The sequence below is a fragment of the Chlorocebus sabaeus genome, chromosome 22 (assembly GCF_047675955.1).
Source record: "Chlorocebus sabaeus isolate Y175 chromosome 22, mChlSab1.0.hap1, whole genome shotgun sequence".
Classification (NCBI taxonomy): Eukaryota; Metazoa; Chordata; class Mammalia; order Primates; family Cercopithecidae; genus Chlorocebus; species Chlorocebus sabaeus.
In genome coordinates, this window is record NC_132925.1 from 41,544,887 (window position 1) to 41,561,992 (window position 17,106).

A 17,106-nucleotide genomic window follows, 5' to 3' on the forward strand; every position below is an offset into this window, starting at 1 on the left:
TATATACCACTTCTCAGTTCCTAAGCTCCTACTAAAAATGGCTCTGGCTTTTTATATTCTTATGGTGAAATAAAATGTATTACTTCTTTCTCTTCCATTTCCTTTTTCCATATTAACTTGCTCGTGATAAAACCAAAGGAATGCTGGGTTATGAGTTAAATACAGAAGCTCTACACCTAACCCTAATACTAATTAAAATGTCACTTTGGGGCCAGGTGTAGTGACTCATGTCTGTAATCCCAGCACTTTGGGAGGCTGAGGCAGGAGGACTGTTTTAGGCCAGGAGTTTGAGACCAGCCTGGTCAGCATCGCAAGACCTCATCTCTACAATAAAAGAAAGTCACTGTTTATTTATTTTTGTTTATTTATTTTATTTATTTATTTTTTTATTTCTTTGAGATGGAGTGTCGTTCTATCTCCCAAGCTGGAGTACAGTGGTGTGGGATCTTGGCTCACTGCAACCTCCGCCTCCTGGGTTCAAGTGATCCACCCATCTCAGCCTCCCAAGTAGCTGGGATTACAGGCACGCACCACTGTGCCTGGCTAATTTTTGTATTTTTAGTGGAGGTGGGGTTTCACCGTGTTGGCCAGGCTGATCTTGAGCTCTTGACCTCAAGTGATCCATCCACCTCAGCCCCGCAAAGTGCTGTGATTACAGGGGTGAGCCACTGCAAGTGGCCCAAAAGTCACTGTTTAGAAATGTCATTTGACCTGTCTGGATTTCAGTTTCTTGATTTGTAAAATTGAAGGATTAGTGAAGTCAACCTAAAGCATTTCTGTGTCCTGTGGTTGGGATGACAATGACCCTAATACCTCATTTCAAATGCAGAATTTTCAGGTCTCTTGACTTCTTGCTCCTCCTGTTAGTTTCCTGCCATTAGTTTCCTCTCTGATATCCTTCATATCTAAACTATTTCCTATGAGGTTTTTTTTGTTTTGTTTTTTGTTTTGTTTTGTTTTTATCTATAAGGTTGCCTATTTCCTCCTAAACCACTTGCACTTCTGTCATTCATTTAGGCCAAGCTTGTCCAACCTGCAGCCTGCAAGCCACATGGAGCCCAGAACAGCTTTGAATGTGGCCCAATACAAATCTGTAAACTTTCTTAAAACATTATGAGAATTTTTTTTTTTTAGCTCACCAACTATTGTTAGTGTTGGTGTATTTTATGTGTGGCCCAAGACAATATATCTTCCAATGTGGCCCAGGGAAGCCAAAAGATTGGATGCCCCTGATTTAGTCCATCAATTCGATACTGATCTTACTACCCAGACTGTATCACTCTGGCTCAAACTCCTTTTGTTTCCCTCTGACATAGGGAAGGAAACTCCTTTTGTTTCCATCTAACATAGATCATCTGTTTGGGGTTCATGATAGCTAGCATTTTTTTTTTTCTGTTCCTTTTTATTCCCTTTCTTGCTATTTATTCTTCTTATTACAACAAGGAGAACCTTTCTCTAGAAGATGTTACAAGATCTTTTGGGAAAGCTTGTCCCCTCCCCTGATGTTAATTAGTCCTACATTAGTCACTGAACTTTTTTTTTTTTTTTTTTTTTTTGAGATGGAATCTTGCTCTCTCACCAGCCTGGAGTGCAGTGGCGCCATCTGTTGGCTCACTGCAACCTCTGACTTCCTGGTTCAAGGGATTCTCCTGCCTCAGCCTCCCGCATAGCTGGGATTATAGGCGCATGTCCCTATGTCCAGCTAATTTTTGTATTTTTGCTAGAGACAGCGTTTCACCATGTTGGTCGGGATGGTCTCAATCTCCTGACCTCGTGATCCACCCGCCTTGGCCTCACAAAGTGCTGGGATTACAGGCGTGAGCCATCATGCCCAGCCTAGTTACCTAACTTCCTGCCCTCTACCCACCAGACCCTTTAAGATCCCTTCCCTAGAGAGCTGACCCAAGGATTAGGCACTTAGAATGAGAAATCCACATCCTGAGAGTTCTGACATCACCGGCCTCTCTTTGCTATCTTTATTCCATTCTATTCTCTGTATTCCACATTAGCATATAACACCTTAAGAATTGCAGGTGTAAACTGTATAATTTCCAATGTTCATTATAATGCTAACATTTTACTTATATGTAGGAATGCTGGTGTGGTAGTACACATAAGGAATATATGTTGTAGTGTGCCATATTCCAATGTGTGAATCTCTCTATATGTTCTTAGTGGAGTTCTTTATTCTTCTACTTTCTATTTGCTGTTCAAGTTCTTTGAGAAAACAATACAACAGAATGTTCCTTCCAACTGCATGGTTTTTATCAGTGGACAGTCTATTCTAAGTCCCTGGCTCCTTTCTTACCCTTGTTAACTTGTCCCTGAGGAAACTGTGGTGAGGATTACAATTAATCCAAGAATCCAAGTTACCCAGGCTGAACCTGAGAGCTTTTTACCTCCCAGTGCTTCTTTAATTTTGAGGAAGTCGTTGGGTTAGCCATTCCTGTTTACTTGAAGTTCTTCCTTGACCCCTCTTGCTCCCTACAGCAAAAGATATTCCTTGAGAAAAACGCCTAAGATCCAAATATCCTCTTCTACTGGTTCTCCCATTTTAAAACATTGTCACTTTTGCTACAAATCCACCTTGTTCTTGTCATGTCCGTACAAAGTAGGGTTTCTCTGTGTATGTGTGAAGTGAGCGGGTAGAGGGAAAGGGGAAGGTGGGTATAGGAAGGGAACTTGAACACTACAGAGTGAAGAATTCCACTCCTTTTTCCTAGTCTGTTTACTTCATTCACCATTATTGTCTCTATTTGGATTTCTCAGATAATTCTTTCCTCCTCCTCCTCCTTTTATCCCCACACTGAGAACAGTATGAACCCTACGTCTGTATTATTCAAGTCTCTCAGTTTTGGTTTTAGACCCACTGATTTAGCTCTCTCAACAGGACAATCATCTATCTCTCCTTGGTGTATGTGCTTGGCCATGTGATCAAGTCCTTGGGTGCCTTACCAATACTGGGAGGACAAGTGGTACACACGTGAGTAAAATCATGGAATCAACTAAACTACTTTTCTCAAACATTCGTTACAAATGATTTTCTATTTTCTTACCAGAGATGTCCCTTTATTTTCAATCTACAGTTTTACTACAAAAGAGGTTAAGAAAAACAGTCTTATGACCAGTTGAACTCTTTCCTGCTTTATCTGAGCTCATCTGTTTTTGGGACTTGTAGAATACCTAGTTAGTATCCTCTTCATATGCTTGAAAATAAACAAAACCTTCACACCCTACATATTCCCTCACCTTTTTATTCATCCATGCGACTATACTTTACCAGGGTTAAAAAAAAAAGTCTATAATGTTTCCTTATAATTAATTGTAGAAGTCATACTCAAAGCTTCGAATATTTACATTTATGTGTAGTTCCATATATTTCAGTTGCTATTGATGTTTATGGGATCAGAGGCATTTGATAAATTCTGATGTCCATTTGTTCAGTCAGTAGAGAGGATTACAGCTGTTCACAAAACAGTTTATATGTATTCATGTTATAATGCGCCTGTGTGCCTGTGTACATGTATTTATCTTATGAGTTAGAAATTTTGTTTGTTTGTTTTTAGACAGAGTCTTGCTCTGTTGCCCAGGCTGGAGTACAGTGGGGTGATTTCAGCTCACTGAAGTCTCTGCCTCCTAGGTTCAAGTGATTCTCCCACCTCAGCCTCCCGAGTAGCTGGGATTACAGGTGCCCACCACCACGCCTGGCTGATTTTTGTATTTTTAGTAGAGATGGGGTTTTACCATGTTGAGCAGGCTGGTCTTGAACTCCTAACCTCAGGTAATCCACCTGCCTCGGCTTTCAAAGTGCTGGCGTAGCCTCTGCACCTGGCCTTGATATTTAAGAAATACTACTTTCTTATTGGTGTCCCGTCAAATATCTTTGACACTGTTGCTATTAGTTATGATGAATTTGAACATTTTATATATTTTTTTAAATTTTGGTGAGGATATGTGAGATCAGGGCCCTTAAAAGGTCTTTCTATTGAAGTACTACTTTGACTAAAACAAGATTGGGAACCAGTGTGATAACTTTGGAGTTCCTTCAGTATCTGCTTCCACTGGATGCTCGTAAGGGGTAAATGGAACTACCAGGGATGAAATCTTCCCACGTAATGCATACTTTCTTGCAGAAGCCAAAGGATCATAAATATGGTAAGTGCCCATGAATACCTCCTAGGAGTAAAGGCAAATGGAAAGTACCCATGGGATAGAAATGTGAAGGGAATCTTTGCCCTTGTACACATTTTTTCCCCTCTGCAGCTATGTAGTCCATCTCTACAGGTGCATTTAGATCAACATGGTTGGCATTCTCACCTCTCCATTTCAGAGTCCTATCATTGGTCGGCCTGAGTCTAATAGCTTTGGGGACAGGAGGCATCAAACCCTGTGTGGCAGCTTTTGGTGGAGACCAGTTTGAAGAAAAACATGTAAGAATCTTGTTATTTTGTATTTTCAAGAATATGGAGCCAGCATTAACAGTGGTACCTGGCAGATAGCCATTTGCCAAGATTGAAGTAATCTACTGATCAGATCTTACCTGAGCAGTTGTATTCAATGCTGGATACTGGTCATTAATAGTGAGGAAAACTGAAACAGTTTCAAAGGAAAGAGACCAGGGTGGTAGATGAACTAAAAGGCACGTCTTATGAGGAAAGGTTGAAGGAAACGGGGATAGTTAGTCTGGATAAGAATTGAGGAGAATACTATAGCTGCTTATAGATGCTGGAAGGATGTCAGTGATTAAACCTGAGACCAATGAGGGAAAGCCTCCAAGAAGCCAGTGTTTTGCTTGATGGGTGGAAAAACTTCAAACAATTGTAAGTTTACTCTAACTTGAGGTGTTTAGGAAGAGATATGGTAAGCACTTTGGGAATGGGAGGTGATGAGTAGTATAGAGATGATTTAAGCATCTCATTTTGAGATTCCATGAAAGGGGAAAATGACCAATTGCAAGGAAACATAATGAATGTCTATAGATGAATTTCCCTGGCTGATCATTCCCTCTCTTCCTAAATACTTTCCATTACCAGTGGTGAAAAATAAATGGGCTTCTGTGAGAAAGCAGTGACAAATAGGCAAGGAAGTAGTCTATTTCTAGATCTGTCAACATTTCTGGCTTCCTCACTTTTGTTTCCAGTTTTCAGTTTTGTCTGTCTTCATGTATCCATTCCTTCTTCTCTAACTGTTTATCTTTTTTCCAGTTTCTCTTTTTCCCCCTCACTGCTTCTCTCTCTCTCTCTTCCCCTGCCCCCCACTCTCTCTCTCTCTTTCCTTTTCCCTCTTCCACCCTGATATAATGCCTGTTATCTCTGTCTGCCTCTGCTATGCTGTCCTGTCTTCTAGTGTTTTTCTTACCTTTCAGACCATTTGGGTTATTTTATACTCTTTATCTGTCCAAGAGTCCATAGATCATAATTGCTTGCTGACTTTGGAGAAAGAACCAACTTTTGGCAAGTGGGACCCTATGTATGATGAACTATACAAATTAGATGAGTGGAATAAGGTTTAAATTGAAACCAGGAGAGGAAACAAAACACACTATAAATAGACAATGGGGAAGGACTTGTTGTTCTAATGTGGCAGGGAGAGATCTGGGGTGTCAGAATGAAGCATGTCAGTGTATAATGAATGAAACATCAGCAACTTTATTTGAAAGTTGTTTCATTTGGTAACTGTTCCACAAAGATATTTCACTTAGTAGGAGGGATCCGCCTCCAGGTTTCTACTAGCCACTTCTAAGCCTGCTGATTTCTTTTTAGACTCTCTGGCAGATCTCCCTTAAGCACTAGGTGAACTAGCCTGCTTCATTAACAGTTGACTCCACTGTCCTATGTTCTGGTACTATTCCTACCATATACTCCTACCACAAAATCTATTATTTAACTAAATCAGGCATTCACTTAGTTAATACAGTCAATAAACATTTATCGAGTCCCTAATATATGTCAGATGCTGTGCAAGGTACTGGGGATTACAGTAATTAGTAAGGTAAAATTTCTGCTGTAAAGAAACTCACAATATACTGACAAAACAGACATTTACGGGAGGCAGAGGCAGGAGAATGGCTTGAGCCCGGGAGGCGGAGTTTGCAGTGGGCTGAGATTGCACCACTGCACTCCAGCCTGGGCGACAGAGTGAGATTCCATTTCAGAAAAACAAAAACAAAAACAAAACACACACACACACGCACACAAATGCAGACATTTAATGCAAAGACATTAATATTCGAATAGCTATATACAGGACACAGTAGTGGCACTGAAGACAGGAAGATTATTTTTAACCTATGCAAAGGGAGGAAAAGAATGTTAAAGCTGCTCTGGAGTTTGAAAGGTAAGTAAATGATTGGGGTCAGCCAGCCATGTTTTTAAATATCTATTAATAGTATGAAATTCAGGTATTGTGGAGGCAATATCTGAATCTTTCTCTTTGTATGTACCTTCAGCTCTGAATCTGAACATGGAATGGGGCTGGAGCTAGGGGACACATTGCACTGATGATTTATCCTGTTTGTTTCAGGCAGAGGAACGGACTAGATACTTCTCAGTCTTCTACCTGTCCATCAACGCAGGGAGCTTGATTTCTACATTTATCACACCCATGCTGAGAGGTTAGGATTTTTTCTGATGGGAAAAGGCTTTGCTCTGGTCAGCCAAAAAGCTGTTCAAGGCTTTCTCCTGTCCATCGTCTCCTTTTATAAGAGCTTGATAATCTGTGAAAATTTATTTTAGTCTTGATTTGTCTGGCCCAAAAGAAGAATTATGGATTGGGTGATGGGAGGAAAGAGGATGGTTATGTCTATTCTGCAAGCTCAGGTTTATTTGACAACCTGAACTTGTAGAATAAAACATCAAATATTCAAGACTCAGAGTTACTTTCCTCCTCACATCCCATTTTCTTTAGGAGATGTGCAGTGTTTTGGAGAAGACTGCTATGCATTGGCTTTTGGAGTTCCAGGATTGCTCATGGTAATTGCACTTGGTAAGTGCAGTGAAGCAAAGGAAACTAATAATCATTGATACCTGACACATGTAAAGCATCCTGTAGGCACTTTACACAAGCTGTTTCATTCAATCCTCACACTAGGCCTATTGGGTAACTGTTATTGTAAGGATTTCCCCTCAACTTTAGAGGTAGATTCTGAATGAAGTCAGAAACTTTAAGAAAAGTGTCCAAGGTTGCATAGATGCTTTCTGGGGAGCCTTAAAAAAGATCAAACTCTGGGCCAGTCAGGGACTTGGACATTTCTTAGTATCTTGGGTCATTCTAATGTATAGTCAAGGTGGAGATCCACTGCTCTACACTACAATATATAGGGAAGCAAGGAAGATAACCCTCTTTCAAACTAGTTTACTTCATATGATACTTATTTATCTGGTAACTGGAAAAGATTTTAAGTTCTCTAAGCCTTTTAAAACAGCTTCTAGGTTTAGCTATTTCTGCCCTGCTCTGTAGTGCCCCCAAAGAGTCTGCCCTTGAGTAAAGAGAATAAGAGGAGGTGAATAAGTAGGTGAAAATTAATGCAACTTAAATCAAGTGGAATTCTTTTTATCCCTGAGAACCCAGTCCTGGAAGAGAAGAGGGATGTGGTGTTCCTTATTTTACACAGCCTGAGGGAAAACTTGGGCATGATTATTTCTAATCATTGACCTGGAAACCTGTTCTCACTCTGAGCCTCAGCGTGACACCCCCCTGGAAGATATCCAGTGCAAACCCATAAAGAGCTCAACAGAGGAAAAACAGCCCAGAGACTCAATGTTCAGTGTATTTTCTAACAGGGAGTGGATGGGAGGGCAGTGATAGTAGTACTCAGAATTCCCAATGCCCAGGAAATTTATTATAGGTGAGCTGTGATAATATATTCCCTTACTTCCTTCTTCATTCAAAGCCAAATATTTTCCCGAATATTTGCATGATAATAATATTTACATAACAGAGTAATTATGAAGATAAAAAAGAGATGATATAAATGAAATGTTTTATAAATTATGAAATGTTAAGTGCTAGCTGTCATTGTTAGTCAGCAGCTTCAGTTTTCTGGGTACTAATCAATAACTCAATTCTCTGATCTTTTACTATAATTAATTTCTTTTTTCTTTTTTTTTTTCTTTTTTGAGACAGAGTCTCACTCTGTCACCCAGGCTGGAGTGCAGTGGCATGATCTTGGCTCACTGCAAGCTCTGCCTCCTGGCATTCTCCTGCCTCAGCCTTCCAAGTAGCTGGGACTATAGGCACCTGCCACCATGCCTGGCTAATTTCTTGTGTTTTTAGTAGAGACGGAGTTTCACCGTGTTAGCCAGGATGGTCTCGATCTCCTGACCTTGTGATCCACTCACCTCGGCCTCCCAAAGTGCTAGGATTATAGGCATGAGCCACCGCGCCCAGCCAATTAATTTATTTTTTCATTCAATCATTTATTTAACCAACATTTAATGAACCTGTTGTGTGCCATATTATGTGCTAGGTATTGAGATCACATTGGTGAATTGGATGCCTGGAGAGTTCATGTTCCCAAAGAGCTATATAGTTCAGTAGGGAGAGGAAGGCAAACAAGTAAAAGGAATTTACAATATAGTATGATCAGTATTTCCCAGATCAATACAGTATGATCTAGGAAAGTACAGAGAGAGCTATGGGAACCACATAAAAGGAATGTTTAATTAAGACCTTGAGGGACCAGGCACAGTGGCTCACACCTGTGGGAGGCCAAGGCAGGAGGATTGCATGAGCTCAGGAGTTTGAGACTATTCTGGACAACATAGCATGACTCCATCTATACAAACATTTAAAAATTAGTGGAATATGATGGCACACACCTATGATCCCAACTATTTGGGAGCTGAGATGGGAGGATCGCTTGAGCCTGGAAGGTCAAGGCTGCAGTGAGCCATGATTGTGCCACTGCACTTCAGCCTGGGCAACAGAACAAGCCCCATCTCATAAATAAATAAATGAATAAAATAATAAATAAATAAATAATACTTTGGGGGTTGTAAAAAGTTTGCCTAAAGAAATGACATTTAAGGTGAGACCTAAGGGCCGAACAGCAGTTAATCAATAAAGAAATTATAAGTGATGCAGAAAGAGGACACAGTAGCTGTAAGACAAGAGGCTGAGAAATAGCATGACATGTTTAAAAGCTTTAAAGGCATTCGGATTACCTAAAGCATGAATGAGAATGATAAAGAGGAGAAACTGCCAGAAACCAGATAATGAAGGGCCTTTTAAACCAGTAAGGAATTAGAACTTCATTGTGATGGAGAGTGGGGAACTCTCAAAACATTTTAACAGATGAATAATTGCTAGATTTTAATTTCTCAATGATGTTTCTATAATGTAGAGAAAGGATTGTGTTCAGATGAGGCAAGGATAATATTTATTTTGATTACTGAATTTTTTGATATTTGCTTAAATTTAGTGCTTGAGATGAGTGCCTCACTCAGTTCACCCTAATCTGGCCCTGGTTGAATTAACAAACCTTAGAATGGTTACATATGTTAAGTAAGGGAGAAGATAAGTCAAGGTTTAATGTAGTGTTCTGAACCTTGAGCAACTGGGTAGGCAGTGGGGTCATTAACTGAGATACTGAGGAAAAGCCAGTTTGGGGCAATGTTGATAAATTTAGTTTTGAACATGTTGCATTTTATATGTAGTTGGAATATTTAATTGGAGTTACCAAACAGTTATTTGGAAATACAGGATTAGAGCGTAGAAGAAATGTTTGCACTATAGATACAGATCTGGAGTCATTAGTATATGGGTAACAATAAGCCATGAAATGAAGATAGATAACTAAAAGCTAGTAAGATAAGAGTAAGGTTAAAAAAAAAAGTGGGGTGGGAGGATAGGTTCAAACTTCAAGAAGTGCCAGGATTTAAAAGATAGACAAAGAGGAAAAGCCCACAAATAAGACTAAGAAGGAATGGCCAAAGTGGTAATAGTGCTATCTTGGATACCAAGAGGATTTCAAGAAGGGATTCTTTCAGCGTGATAAATGTTACTGAGTGGGAGATTAAGATAGGGGTGACAGATGTCTATTAAATATAGCAACAAGGAGGTCACTGGTATGATTATATCAGTTATGGTAGAATGGTGGAGGCTGAAGACTGATTGGAGGAGACTGAGAAGTAAATGCTACAGGATTCCTTTGGTGCTGCTTTGTCAGCCAGAAATCTCTGTGGCCACTGCCACCTCTGTTCGGGCCTTGCTCTGGCCCACTGGGCTTGCTCCACCTGCTCAGCCTGGTAGGCTGCACTTGGCTCCCACCTGCTCAGATCCTGTGCCTCCTTCCATGCTGTGCCTAGCTCCATGCTCAGCCCATGACTGGACTAGGCATGCAGCGAGCAGCTTCTGTGTTGGGTGTGGCATCTAGACAAGGGGAACACGGTGGCACCCAAAAACTCAGAGATGCTAGCAATCGCAGAGCCCTAAGGGATGTTACATCTCCTGCTCAGGAATTCCCGAGGTCTGAGCCCCCAGAAATGTTACAGCTGTTCACTCCTGTCGTTCAACGAGCAGGAGCATGTTACAACTCTCTTTCTTCTGTAGTCTAGCGAGCAGGAGCGTGTTACGGCTCTTTTATTCTCACTGCCCACAGCTTGGTGAGCTGACCAAGGGTGTCACAGCCCTTTCATTCCCACCACCCACAGTTCAGCAAGTTCCAGGTCCTTGTCCCATGACCAAGAGAAATGAGGTGTGTGGACACCAGAGAGTGAGTAAAGCAGAGAAGAGAAGAATTTTATTGAGTGGCAGAAGGAAAGCTCTGAGCTCCTAGAAGGGACCCGAAGTGGGTAGCTGTCTGTGAGGCTTAGTGTGGGTTTTTTATGGGCTTTGAATGGGGGAGTGCATGCTTATTGGTCCATGGGTGGGTTTGGAAAAAGCACCACTTGATTGGTTAAAAGCCATCATCCAAAAGGAACCAATGGAGAGAGAGCGTAAGACGGAGATAGAAGTTCTCACTCAGGTCATGGACTCTATCAGGAACCGGCAACTCGGTTTTCAGGCTTCAAACTGTCTTTGGCTTGAAGGTCAGGTTTCACTGGGACCCGTCCATGTCTGCCTGGGAATTTATCTGCCTCTTGTCACTATCAGTAAGAAAGTGAAATAGTATTTATAGCTGGAAGGTGACATGGATTCAAGAAAGGATATTTAGCATGTTTGAATGTTATTAGGAATAATCCAGTGCAGAAAGAAGTTGAAGATACAAGATAAAGACTGTATAATCAGTATGAAAACACATATGAGCAAATTAGCTTTGGATAGGAGGAGGAATATCACCTTCACCTACCTGGAGGGAGGACAGGATGAGTGTGAATACAAGAATTAATAGATTTGGTGGCAGGAAATTGAAGGAGTTTCCATTCGAAGGTCCAGCCTCTTTCTAGGATCATTCTTAGTTTCAGGAGCAGTTTATTCTCTACCCAAAATTTTCCTCTTTTTTAAGTACCTCTGTTTTTTTTTTTTTTTTTTTTTTTTTGAGATGGAGTCTCACGTGTCACCAGACTGGAGTGCAGTGGCACAATCTCAGCTCACTGCAATCTCCGCCTCCCAGGTTCAAGTGATTCTCCTGCCTCGGCCTCCTAAGTAGCTGGGACTACAGGTGCCCACCACCACGCCCAGCTAATTTTTGTATTTTTAGCCGAGACAGGGTTTCACCATGTTGGCCAGGTTGGTCAGCTCGATCTCTTGACCTTGTCATCCGTCCGCCTCAGCCTCCCAAAGTGCTGGGATTACAAGTGTGAACCACTGCACCCAGCCTTCTAGGTACTTTTTTGTCTGTACACTTGACTCTCAGGATTAGCATTCCTCTACTGAACTTTTTTTTCTATCGACCGTGAGAAGGGTGTTATAGATAAAGGATGCTATTTGAAGAAGCTTTGGGAAAACTGAGAGGATGAATGAGAAAAAGTGGTAGAGTGAATCTGACTGAGAGGAATGGAGATATTAAAAAGTGATGGGAGAGAAAAGTAAAGTGATCTCTGCATTCTGATGTGTAAGGATACTTGAAAATGCTACTGGTCCCTGAAAAAATCATCTTTAGCAGAAGATCTACTAGAGGGGCATCATGCTGAAGCTAGGAAATCTGTTAAGGAGGAAAGTGCATCTGGGAGGGAACCAAGATGGAGTTTTTCTATTGAGTTTAATTTGATGAAATTGAAAAAAACCCCACTGTTGTATAACTACAAAGGTAATACCAGCTCATTGTTAATTTGGAAAATAAAAGGAAAATTAAAGAAATGAAATCCCCTTAAATTAGCTGTGAAGATGTGGTTAAAGGACAGAGATATGGGCTGAAAGAAACAGAATGAGCTCAAGAACAGAAATTGTATAGAATAGAAGTGTTTGTCAAAATGATGAATAGTGGTTACAGCATAGGGTACCTCAAAAAGATTGATGAAATATAAAGTGGGAAACAGCAGGTTGAGGTGAGCTCCTTTGAGGACAGGGACCTTGTTTTTTTCACCTGTGTTACCAGTAGTGTCTAAGAATTAGTGAGTGAGATGCAAAGGATTAAATACATAGATTTTTGAGTCAGTCAAGCCTCAGGTCAAAAGTCCAGTTCTGGTATTTTCTAGCAGTGTAACCTTGTATAGGGTGCTTAATTTCCTTAATATTCCTTCATGTATAAAATAGAGATAGCGGCACATATTTTGTCAAGCTAAATCAGTTAATGTATGTAAAATGCTTAACAAGGTACATGTGATAAACCTTCAAATAGATGGTAGGGCTAACAATAGCTATCAGGATAACAGTGAATTTGGGAAAGTCTTTCAGGCCAGGAGTTTGGGTGAGTTAAGTATTAATAGATCCTGGAAAGAAACATTTGGCATCAGATTAAAGAAGGAAGAGACTAGGGAATGAGAAACTATTTGGTGGCCATTTTAATAATCCAAAGTACAAGTTGTGAAGTCCTGAACAAGAGTGGTAGCAGTAGTAAAGTGAAAGAGGGGGCAAATAGGCAATACATTAAAGAAAGAGGACCAATAAAACTTGGTAAAATTTCAGATATGGAGATGGAGAAAGAAGAGTAAGAAGTCACAGATGACTTCCACTTCTGTCATTACATGAAAGTCTCAATAGATATCTCTCTTAACAACATACCATTTTATCTTCTTTTGGCTCCTGCAATTTTGATAACTCCAAAAGTCAGGAAATGTAAGTCAGTTCCCTCTTTATGAGATTTCCCAGCCACTCCCACAGTTCAGCAGCCTGCCCTTAGCACTGATATATTGAATGTGCTATTTAGGTTGGTGCAAAAGTTATTGCGGTTTTTGCCATTGAAAGTAATGGCAAAACCGCAATAACCTTTGCACCAACCTAATGAATGAGAAGCTAAGAAACTTGTTTGTGTATCAACTGCAGTTGTGTTTGCAATGGGAAGCAAAATATACAATAAACCACCCCCTGAAGGAAACATAGTGGCTCAAGTTTTCAAATGTATCTGGGTAAGTCCATAAATTGTTTTCTTGCCTTTTTCAATCAAAAGAAAGAGATGCTATGCTGAGAATCTTGGCCTTCAAACATTGACATACATTTTTCTCAATGACCTCTGTTCTATTTCCATGTTTTTTAACAAGCTGAGATTAACCAGTCTTCTTCTTATGGCTCTACTTACCCATTAAGTTTAAAAAAGGTAATCATCTTTTTCAATTGGCAAAAGTCTTCTGAAATGTAATTATGCATAGACAGATAACTTTTTTCTTTTTTGTTGTTATTTTTTGTTTTGAATGGCAAGTTCTTTCTTAAAGTGATAGATAAAATTATATCAGAAATATTCTGAAAGTCAGTGCCTATAAAATTATATCAGAAATATTCTTAAATTCAGTGCCTGATTAGGTCAAAGAGTTGGAATAAGTCACGAAAAGTATGGTGTTTGAAGGAAGGTATAATAAGTTGGAAAAGGCAGAGGATGTTTTTCTGTTTGTCTCTCCCATGATATCTATGCTCTGCCCTAGTTTGCTATTTCCAATCGTTTCAAGAACCGTTCTGGAGACATTCCAAAGCGACAGCACTGGCTAGACTGGGCAGCTGAGAAATATCCAGTAAGTTGGAAATGCAGAAACATCTTATGGCTTGATACAGTCTTTCCTAATGTTCAGAATGATTCTATCCTACTGCATTCAACCTCCTCTCTACTGTTTTTTGGACACTTCTACTTTAAGCAAGAAAGCCACGTACAGAACTTCTAGCATTTCTGCCTATTCTTCCTCCTTTTTGCAGAAGCAACTCATTATGGATGTGAAGGCACTGACCAGGGTACTATTCCTTTATATCCCATTGCCCATGTTCTGGGCTCTTTTGGATCAGCAGGTAAGAATAGTTCTTTTGGACATTACCCCTCCTTACAGTCACTTCCCTCTCACAGGAAAGGGATTTCTCATAATAGGATCTGTTTTTCCTAGGGTTCACGATGGACTTTGCAAGCCATCAGGATGAATGGGAATTTGGTGAGTAGAAGAGATTTTCCAGATAAGTCTATTATTTTCTTCAACATCCATATTGGGGAAAAATTAATTTCTTTGTGGTTTTGCCTGAAAACTAACAAGATTTTCAGAGAAGTGCTTTTAGCCTAAAGGTACTGTATAGGCAAAGATAAAGAAAGCTAGTTTAGAAATAAAAACCAGAATATCCTCTTTAGAAATGTAAACCAGAATCTTCTCTTTAGAAATCAGGAACATAAAGATGAGAAAGTTTCAATGTATAGAAGGAAGTATTGAGAGGCTAGCAAATGAAGTCATACATACCTGGGATAGTGATTTTCTTCTGTCTAAGCCTATCGCAGGGCACAGCAGGGACAGGTTTGAGTGGCGCTACTACACAATTGGTCTATCTCTTCAACAAGGATCACAGGCCGGGTGCGGTGGCTCAAGCCTGTAATCCCAGCACTTTGGGAGGCTGAGACGGGCGGATCACGAGGTCAGGAGATCGAGACCAGCCTGGCTAACACAGTGAAACCCCGTCTCTACTAAAAACAATACAAAAAACTAGCCGGGCGAGGTGGTGGGTGCCTGTAGTCCCAGCTACTCGGGAGGCTGAGGCAGGAGAATGTCGTAAACCCAGGAGGCGGAGCTTGCAGTGAGCTGAGATCCAGCCTCTGCACTCCAGCCTGGGCAACACAGTGAGACTCCGTCTCAAAAAATAAATAAATAAATAAATAAATAAATAAAAAACAAGGATCACAGCAGAGGACCTGTAGGAAATGGAATATTTTGTATATATGGATATGGAAAGAAGGTTATACATATTATTTTCTCTTTTTCCAAACTCCATTCTTTAGCCCACTCAAATAAGGTACCACCTCTGCTCCCAATTGTTCTTTTCCCAGATTAGTATATTATTTTTCTATCTTCTCAGTTTTCAAAAGGACAGAGTAGAATGATACCAGGGTCTTATTAGTCAGTCTATTTGGAGCCTGCAAAATATAATTTTACCTTTTCCCTTCCTCTGGTTGTCTCTTATTTACCATGGTGGTCTTCTTGTTGGCCCTCTGGAGAACAACTTCAGAAACACTATATGTCAGGGAGAGTCTTTACCCTAACCATGATGTCTTGTCCTTCATATTATTGCAACCTAAAACTACAGTTGCTGAGATCAATAAAAATGCACTGACTCTATTTCCTTTCAAGTTAAGGAAAGCATAATACATAGAAAAGAATTTCTCCCTTACGCCCATCTGCCTGGCAAACATAGCCAGAAGCTTTCCCAAGTCTGTTCCCATCCCCCAAATAATCTTAACAGCAAAATAGTGGCCCTGAACCAAAGACCTGATGAATTTTCTCTCATATGCTTCTCACTTGCTAACTAGTAAAATTATTGATCTAGGCCAACAATTTTTTTTCTTGTCTTCAGATATCATCTAAATATAATTTGTTATAATGTTTCAGGGTTTTTTTGTGCTTCAGCCGGACCAGATGCAGGTATGGGACTCTTCTATAGCCATAGGGACTTATTTGTTTCCTTATCTATGCCTCCACCTGCAGTATTAGGATTAACAACCATAATTTGATGCTTTTCTCTTTGTACACTGATAAGGGCCAAGCTTCGACATGAAAACATTCTCTTTAAGCCCCACACTTCTCCTTCAATCCCCTGTTAAGTACTTAATTTGCCACAGGTAAAGTATAAGCATTGGATTTTTTTTCCGTGTCAAGATAGTATAATGAAAATGTTATAAAAGAAATTGTAAGGCTTGTTTTGTGAGCAATGAAGTCATGAGAGGAAAGAGCTCACAATAAGGCTGGCAGAAAGACAGGCTCAGAGTGAAACTTGTCCCTTGGGATATTTGAAAGCTAAAATGCTATGCAAGGGAAATAGGGTCTTGGGTGTAAATGGACTGAGGAACGTGGAATCATTCTGTACTTACAATGACAAAAGTGTGTGCTGATGTGAGACAGAGTGTACACAAGCAAATGAGTGCAGTACTCACACTCATGAAAGGAGAACATTTGTAGCTAATCCTTTTTATTATGGTGTTACAGGTTCTAAATCCCCTTCTGGTTCTTATCTTCATCCCATTGTTTGACTTTGTCATTTATCGTCTGGTCTCCAAGTGTGGAATTAACTTCTCGTAAGTGTTCACTATGCTTGTATGGATTACTCTAAATTGACTCAATCTTTCCCCAGTTTGACAAATATTCAATGTCAGTATTTTTCTTAGTGATGATTGGTTTTGGTTTATCATCTATCTGCTTCTATTTTTCCATGTTGGACTAACTGCCTATTGACCCTGAAAAATGGGAATTAGATCTAATTAATGAGAGTCAAAGCCATTACTGTGGATTTAACTGTGTGATATTGAAGGGGCAGGTCTAGGTTTCATGCCAAACCAAAAATATGTGAAATTTAGCTCCTAAATCAACTTTCTTCTTTGTTCTTGAATGTTGTCTCTTCAAAGAAACTCAAGGCCTTTGATGACTACTAATCCCTTTAAATCTCCTGTTGTCCCTATGAAACAAATGGGAAACCTAGTGGGACTGGGAACTGAATTGTTCCCAATTACTGCCTGAAATTTTTTCCAAATAGAAGGATTAGTCTTTTTTAGAGTTTCACAAAAGAAAGTTTCAAGCCTTCTTTCATTCTTGATTTAATAGCAATTTCATTTTG

At 40.0% G+C, this 17,106-nt stretch overlaps 1 protein-coding gene across 7 annotated transcripts in view; it reads left to right on the forward strand.

Annotated features, from left to right (window-relative positions):
- Window positions 1–17,106, forward strand: part of SLC15A2 (solute carrier family 15 member 2) — a 52,194-nt gene that overhangs the window by 15,549 nt on the left and 19,539 nt on the right. For 6 of the 7 annotated variants that reach the window (XM_038003404.2, XM_007985633.3, XM_007985631.3 and 3 more), the window contains 10 exons: window positions 2,891–2,983; window positions 4,331–4,430; window positions 6,523–6,613; window positions 6,907–6,984; window positions 13,366–13,448; window positions 13,959–14,045; window positions 14,224–14,313; window positions 14,406–14,450; window positions 15,888–15,920; window positions 16,482–16,570. In XM_038003404.2, the coding sequence (XP_037859332.1) occupies window positions 2,891–2,983; window positions 4,331–4,430; window positions 6,523–6,613; window positions 6,907–6,984; window positions 13,366–13,448; window positions 13,959–14,045; window positions 14,224–14,313; window positions 14,406–14,450; window positions 15,888–15,920; window positions 16,482–16,570 (789 nt within the window). The remainder of the gene's footprint in view (window positions 1–2,890; window positions 2,984–4,330; window positions 4,431–6,522; window positions 6,614–6,906; window positions 6,985–13,365; window positions 13,449–13,958; window positions 14,046–14,223; window positions 14,314–14,405; window positions 14,451–15,887; window positions 15,921–16,481; window positions 16,571–17,106) is intronic. The other variant, XM_007985632.3, reaches the window with a different exon arrangement.